Raw genomic sequence first — 7,778 nt, 5'->3', positions numbered from 1 at the left:
ATTTAAGTTTTGAATAACTTTTATTTTTTATGTGTATAAATGATTTAGAGTAAAAAATTAAGCGTGAAATTTTATTTGCTAAAATCAGAAAGTATAGTATTAGTGTATATGTAAAATATTTCCAACACATGAGTTTTTTAAAAAAAAAAATATTATAAGACATGGTATTAATTTATTTTATAAAATCTAACACATATATATTTTTAACATACAACATTTTAACTAGTTTATTCGATATAAAATTTTATATGTTTGGTTTTCACAATTATAAGAATTTTATCAATCCCATGTTGATTTAGAGCTAGTGGTGGTGAGGGAGGCTAAGACCGAGTGAGTCTTCAGTCTCTTCACATTTAATTAGACTCAGCTTTCGTTATAATTAATACCGAGACTAATAGTCACTCTGAAAGAAAAAAGTGAAGACTTACTCAGTCTAATTAAATGTGAAGACTCACTCTGTCTTTAGCCTCCTGCACATCACCGAATCTAAAACAAAATTATATAATCCTTCACAATCAGTAATCTAATATTTTAGAATTTTAGCACACCTATCTAATTCAATTTGTAATGCCACCTCTACACTTACATTATTGCACCAAGCATTAAGTTTGACGAAAACCTTTGTTAGGCTCCCAATTTATTATCTGCATATACCCATTCATTCGTCAGTCTTAATTAAATTACTTTTTTTTTTGGAAAAGAAGTTACAAAAAAGCCACTAACTTCGATTTATTTTTCAATTTAAATGTGTGATTTTAATTTATATTTGTATAATAGTGTTTTTGGTAGATTCATCGATATTTTTATGTTAACAATAATTTTCTGATACCATGGACAATTAGGGGTCCAATAGTACCTTGTTACCCAGCATCTCGACTTTTTATATTGTATTGAGATTACATTGTAATAGACCAGTCTTAATGGTAGTATAAAATCCATAAATAAAATTTAGAAACTATATAATAAAATTGAACTACTACCATGTTCAAATAATATGTTAAGAACATAATTATTTTGCTTTATATAAATAATAATAATAATAATAAAAAAGTGGTTACATATCTTAATTTGTTGCCTTGCTTAGTGAATTTTCCAGAAATTCAAATAGGTGTCCCTATATACTTCGATCTTTGCATCCTTCTTTTCTTTTGGAATTGATTTTTTGTTGAATGTATTGAGTGTGAATGCAGTGTGGGTGTTGTTTATACCAAGTGTATATGGAGGGAAACTCGAGATAAGGAAGAGAAAATAAAATCCAATACATAAAAAGAGATCTGTATAATGCTTGGTTGAGGAGTTATTTTAGACTCTTGTAAGTACCTTTTATTTATTTATTTTATGTATATGACATAATAAAAAATAAACTAATTATGTATATGACATAATAAAAAATAAACTAATTATGTATATGACATAATCTTAAGAAATTAAGAATATAAATCACCAAATTATTCTTAACATGTGAAATTATTTCTTGCATTGGTATAAACATAATTATTTCTTAAGATTATGTCATAACATAATTAGTATATTTTTATTGAAGCATAACTATCTCATCAAATTATTCTTAACATGTGATTGATAAAATTCTTATAATTGTGAAAACGAGGAATATGAAATTTTATACCGAATAAACTAGATAAAATGTTGTATGTTAAAGATATTTATATGTTAGATTTTATAAAATAAGTTAATACCATGTCTGGGTTATGGTGCATTGCAATGCATAGGCCATGGTGTGCATTGGACCATAAATCACCGATTCAAAGTCCAAATGACCGATCCAAACCGTTCATCTTGTTCTCCATATTAATATGTGCTTGGAGACCAAATTTTATATTTTTTGGAATTTTTTTACTATTTATTAAGCCACTTTAAAAATCGTTGATCCAACGGTGGCTTCTGATTTTACTGTTCTAAACAGTCACCGTTGGATCAGCGATTTTCAAAGTGGCTTAATAAATAGTAAAAAAATTCCAAAAAATATAAAATTTGGTCTCCAAGCACATATTAATATGGAGAACAAGATGAACGGTTTGGATCGGTCATTTGGACTTTGAATCGGTGATTTATGGTCCAATGCACACCATGGCCTATGCATTGCAATGCACCATAGCCCATCTCTCTCTCTCTCTCTCTCTCTCTATATATATATATTCTACAGATACACTAATACTATACTTTCTAATTTTAACAAATAAAATTTCACAATAAAAAGTTATTCAAAACTTAAATAAAATCATTTACATAGGCAAATAATAGATGAGAGTAAATAGGGAGAAGGAAGAGGGAGGGAAAAAGAGGGAACAAGTGAGATCTACAAGGGCATTTTATTAAGAATTTTGTTCTATATTTTGAAAAAGAATGACACTTTATAAAATTTTCCGATTTCAATCGCTAAAACGTAATATACCAGACGTTACATAAGTACGTAACCACTTGAGTAAATGATTCAAACTATTTAATATTATATTTAATTTTTATAAAAAGATTTAATTTAATTACGAACTTGTGATCTTGCGCAGAAAAGTATTATCTTTATTGTCAGATTAAAAACTAATTGTCTATAACTACTATCTAATTATATGCTAATCGTTGCAAAATAAGTAAGCCTTGGCAATCAACATATAATTACAAATTTTATTAAATATGAAAGAACCCGGAAATTACAACCAACGCAACTTGAACAAAAATTACAACTTTAGGAAATAGTCGATTGCCAATACTTAATATACGTCTTAAAAATAGTCGAATGTCACTATCAAGAATAATCTAAAAGAAAGAAAAAGAAATAGTCGAATGGCCAAATACTTCAAAATAAAATAAAATAAGTTACCTAGAAGTTTCTTACAATATTAATTTGGAAATGGTCAAATGCCATATATAATACTTGGTATACGAAATAGAAAATTACACGGCCAACAGTCTTGGGATAAAAGAAAAAAACAAAACAAAATAATTTGATTAGTCGGGAATTTAGTGTCAGACTCGTCGGTCAATGAACGCATCATTAATTCAGTACGCAACATATACTAAATATTAAGAATTTTATATAAATAAAAAGTTTGTTAGATTCATATTTCATCAAGAATTGCATTGCTTTCTAATTATTATTGTATCAACAACTGGATTTTTGAGAATCAGTCTTTGATCTAGTAACAAAAACAATGTTCTTTGTGTGGAAAGTCGCATGTTCACAATCCGGATGCATGAAGAGATCTTTTATAGATTTAAAAAACAATTAAGTGACTTGATTTTCAACTTTATTCAAAAAAATAATTAGCACGCGTGGCTCCTATAAAACTATATATCATAATCTAATTTACTGAAATTTGAAAATCAACCTTTGATTTAATGATTAACGCAAAATCCTTAATATAAAAGATTGTAGGTTTGAAACTGATTGAGAATTTTTTTTATGAATAATTAAAATTAAAATACTTAATCTAAAAGTCCATAATAAAAGTACGAATGCCCAATCGACACAATGCAATCCGATAGCTAATTAAGTTAGGGTAGACATTGACAATAGCATTTTTTTGATTCATGCAGTGCTGTTTTTATTCTGTTATCTATATATACGCTCTGCGCGCATGAATTAAAAACTGCGCGCTCTGTAAAATCTTCACCCCTAAGTTATTGAAAACGGACTCAATACTTGAATATTACAAAAAATACCAATTATAAACATAGTCAAAGCTCCGTTTGCTTCAGTATAAATACGCATAGTATATAGGCAGGACGTTGCCTGATCTCAACATGGCTGATCTCACAGAGTTTAATTCAAATGTCATATCCAGTTAGTGCTCTGGTAAACTGTTTTGCTGATCTTGTGAAGTCCTATAAATGGCCACAAGTCATAGCAGTGTACGAAGACGATATCTACGAAACTGTATCGGGCATTGCACAAAAGTTAGCCTATGCACTGGAGTAAGTCGGGACCCTAGTCGACTACTCTGCAGTGTTTCCATCCATGGACTCACTTTCAGATCCACAAACTACCATTCGAGCAGAATTGGATAGAATGAGACAACGTCTGCCAACGGTATATATCATTCTTAGGAGCTCTGAAAACCTCACGTTGTCTCTCTTTCGGGAGGCAAGTATAGCTGGCATGATGGATAAGGGCTCTGTATGGATTTGCGGGCCCGACATCATAACTCTCCTTGATTCGACCCTCAACACTTCCTTCATCTCGAACCACATGCAAGGCATCATAGGTATCGAGCCGTACATCAATGAATTAGAACCTGAGTACAGCAGATTTTACACCGAGTTCCAGCAAGCATTTAGGAGTGAGTACGAAAAGAATAATGAAATAAGCTTTACTCCTGGAGTGTATGCTCTAAGAGCGTATGATGGGTTACATGCCATCAGTTCAGCTGCGAACAGATCCCAAGTCAATGGCAATACATTGATGGAAAACTTGCAAGCAAGCAGTTTTACAGGGCTAATGTTGAAGTTCATAGTACCGAAGGCCCAAGGCCCAAATTGGCATTCTAGATTATTCAAGAATCTCTATAAATCAAAATAGGCAGTGTATAGGCGTACTAGAAATTTATAGATTTTGTATCATGGAAAATCTAGAATATAATAGATGGACCAATACCGACATAAGCAAAGTCGGTAGAAATAGGATGTAAAATCTAGAAATTTCTATTGCCGCCATATGAGTAGTATAAATAGATACTAAGGAGTGGTGTGAATAAAAAAATCAGAGCATAGTGAGGCGTGATTGAGTGGATATACCAAAAACATGTACTTGTAAATTCTTCTCAATTAAATAAAAGAAGTTATATTATAAACTCCTCTTCTATACCATCCACAATCTGAGTCATAATTTCCAACAGCTAAGTGGTCTTGTTAGGCCAAGAACGAATCCGAGCAACAAAGAGGAAGGTACTTGTTCAAATTTCCGGGTTGTCAATGTAGTTGGAAAGAGTTATAAGGAGATTGGATATTGGTCAGAGGGATTTGGATTTTATAAGGACCAGTTTCAGTTGAGTCTAAGAGGATCGACATTACAGCAACTTACTGTGGTAATTTGGCCAGGGGAAGCAAATACTATCCCTGGAGGATTGAGGAAGCTAATAGTATGTGTACCAATCAATTCTCCAGAATATGCAGCTTATGGATTCCTCAAAGTTGATAATAAAACAAATACTTATGATGGATTTTGCATGGATGTATTTACTGCTGCTTTAGAAAGGTTGAGCTATTCTATCCTCTTCGAGTTTGTTCCTTTTACAATAAATGCAAACCATATAACCTTTGATGATCTTCTTGACCAAGTGTATTTCAAGGTATATCACATAAATTCTCTTAGCACAAATTCAGTATATATAATTAGATCCAATCTTTATTTTATCATAGCTTATATATATGCACACAACAATATATATGACATAACAATAACCAGCTCTCGTTCCGAGAAGGTATCATTCACTGAGCCATTTATAGAATCTGGTCTTACAATGATTGTTCCGTTGAAGCACAAAAATGCTGGTTTGTTGATCACAAAGCCTTTTCACTGGAAACTCTGGATTACCTTCTTCATCTTGTTGATCAGCAACTTTTGTGCCATTTGGTACTTGGAGAAGGACTTTAATGCGGAAGTTGGATTCAATGGCCCTTGGAAAGAACAGCTTGGCACAACATTTTGGATAGTCGGTAACACTATCTTCCAAAACCATGGTGAAAGTAAGTTTCTACTCCAACTAAAGTTAATTATACTTGAATATCAATTCACCATGTTGGCTTTTACTTCTATCATGGGTCAATGAAATCTTGACTAAGTTTTCATGTATAATTTAGAGAGGATGACTATTGAATATATGACAGTAAAATATATATCGGTCTTTCCTGCTCATAAGTGTCTACAAAATAATTCCATAATCACTACAATTTTGTAAACTAATTCCATAATCACTACAGTTTTCTCTGCTTTTCACAGGGATAGGGAATAATTATACAAGGGTTGTAATCATCTCATGGCTTTTGGTTGTTTTAATTGTGAGTAATTGCTTCACGGCCAATTTAAGTTCCATTCTAGTAACGGAGAAGCTCAAGCCAGTTGTAGACATGTCTATGGTTGGCTCTCAGAATGTTACATTTATAAATAAGTATGTAGAAAATGTGCTTAACTTCAAGAACATTAAGAAGATCAAATTTCTAGAGGAATTTCCACGCGCATTCGAAAATGGAACTATAACAGCCGCAATAATGGAGTCACCATATGCTCGAATTTTTTTTTATCTAAGCATAAAAACTATGCTCTCCACGGAGGCTCGCAGATGTTTGGAGGATTTGGTTTTGTGAGTTAAATTAATGTTTTAGTCTTTTATTAGCTTTTGGTTTTGTTTGTTGGAAGATTTGGCTTCTCACATGAAATATTCAGTCTTATGTTAGATTTAGTGTTTGTTACCTATATAGGTAGCCTGTGCCACTATTATGCCGTTTATTAAGCCAATATAAGCCGTTAACATTTGTTTCCTCCTAGTTTACAACTAGATTTAGATCTTGGTCTGAACAATAATTTTCTATCGAGCTCCCCCCCACCCCCCTACTAATTGATGATTTAATTTATCCTCTCTCTGTTTTTTTTTTATAAGTTACCATGCTTGTTTACCTTCCTCTCAATTCCTCTATATATCTTGCCTTGAATCTGACATATATACATTATATCTATGTATTAGGCACTTCAGAAAAACAATCCACTGACGGATGAATTTTCAAGAGTGATACTGCAGTTACGAGAGGATGGCATAGTAAAAAATTTGGAGAGGAAATGGTTTACCACTCCTTTTTCCGAATCCGAGACGGAAGGGAACAACCTTGATGACCAGCGAAGCTTGCGGCTCGATGCGTTCTGGGTCCTCTTTGTTTTTGGCTTCACAACAACAGCTATCACAGTATTAACATATGTGGTTCACAAATGGAGAAATCCAAATCCTGGAGATAACTTGCCTCAGGTTCCTAACAGAGGGCATGATCGCAATCAAAATGATCAAGGTATAGAATTTCCGAGCAGACAAGACGCCGGTCAAAATGACCAACCCATTGTGCACAACATACAAGACGATCTAGTTCAAGTTCCTAACAGACAAGACCCCGGTCAAGGTACTCAAGCTCACCAAGATCATGTTGTTATCCATGTTCGAGACGATCAACCAGGGCCTTAGGGATCTCAAAATGGCTAGGAACAATATCCCTGATAGCAAAGAATAATAGCTGCATCATCAAAGTGTGTAAAGAAATGCGGACGATGAGAATGAAATATCACCTGAAAGTTGAGGAGATGCTGCAACATTGTTCCATTCCTAAATGAAAACATTTTATTTTTTAATTTATTCATGACACATTTTTATTTTCTGTGTTTTCGCATGAATAGTGCACTTGTGCGTGCTTTACTTTTGTGACCCATTTGTTAGCTTTGGTGATTTTGTGAATGATATAATTTTAATATAGTGTAGCCAGTGAAAAAAGACAGTAGAATGTAGTGGTATAATTTTACCCGACCCGGGCAGTCCTTACCCTGCCTGCCCGTGCCCGTTGCCCGAGGTACCCGTACCCGTGCCCGGGTATAGACGGGTAAACGGGTATGGCGGGTACGGGTATAAAACGGGCCGGACGCCGGTTTTGGAGCAAAAACCCGAGTATACCCGGATCGCCTTGAACCCGTGCCCGCCCGGACCGGATAGGGAACCCGGTTTACCCGTACCCGTGCCCGTATACCCGTTCACCCTACTCGTATACCCTACCCTTATACCCTACCCTTA

General features: G+C 33.6%; 1 protein-coding gene across 1 annotated transcript; it reads left to right on the top strand.

Annotated features, from left to right (window-relative positions):
• The first annotated feature begins 3,784 nt into the window (after positions 1-3,784).
• Positions 3,785-7,483, top strand: LOC144575168 (glutamate receptor 2.3-like). The gene is made up of 4 exons (XM_078325285.1): positions 3,785-4,455; positions 4,856-5,700; positions 5,954-6,314; positions 6,696-7,483. The coding sequence occupies exons 1-4, from the start codon at positions 3,974-3,976 to the stop codon at positions 6,718-6,720; spliced, it is 1,713 nt and encodes a 570-aa protein (XP_078181411.1). The 5' UTR covers positions 3,785-3,973; the 3' UTR covers positions 6,721-7,483.
• The last annotated feature ends 295 nt before the right edge of the window (positions 7,484-7,778 follow it).

The sequence above is a fragment of the Carex rostrata genome, chromosome 23 (genome assembly GCF_964058835.1).
Source record: "Carex rostrata chromosome 23, lpCarRost1.2, whole genome shotgun sequence".
NCBI classification, from domain to species: domain Eukaryota; kingdom Viridiplantae; phylum Streptophyta; class Magnoliopsida; order Poales; family Cyperaceae; genus Carex; species Carex rostrata.
Note: the sequence above shows the minus strand (reverse complement) of the source record. Positions and strands in the feature narration are given on the sequence as shown.

What these genes read in the sequence shown, in the direction of transcription:
- LOC144575168 (XM_078325285.1), top strand. Translation starts at nt 3,974, where the DNA reads ATGGACTCACTTTCAGATCCACAAACTACCATTCGAGCAGAATTGGAT. An exon ending in AGCAGTTTTACAGGGCTAAT is followed by an intron (nt 4,456 to 4,855) that starts GTTGAAGTTCAT and finishes CCAACAGCTAAG; the next exon opens with TGGTCTTGTTAGGCCAAGAA. An exon ending in CTTCCAAAACCATGGTGAAA is followed by an intron (nt 5,701 to 5,953) that starts GTAAGTTTCTAC and finishes TGCTTTTCACAG; the next exon opens with GGATAGGGAATAATTATACA.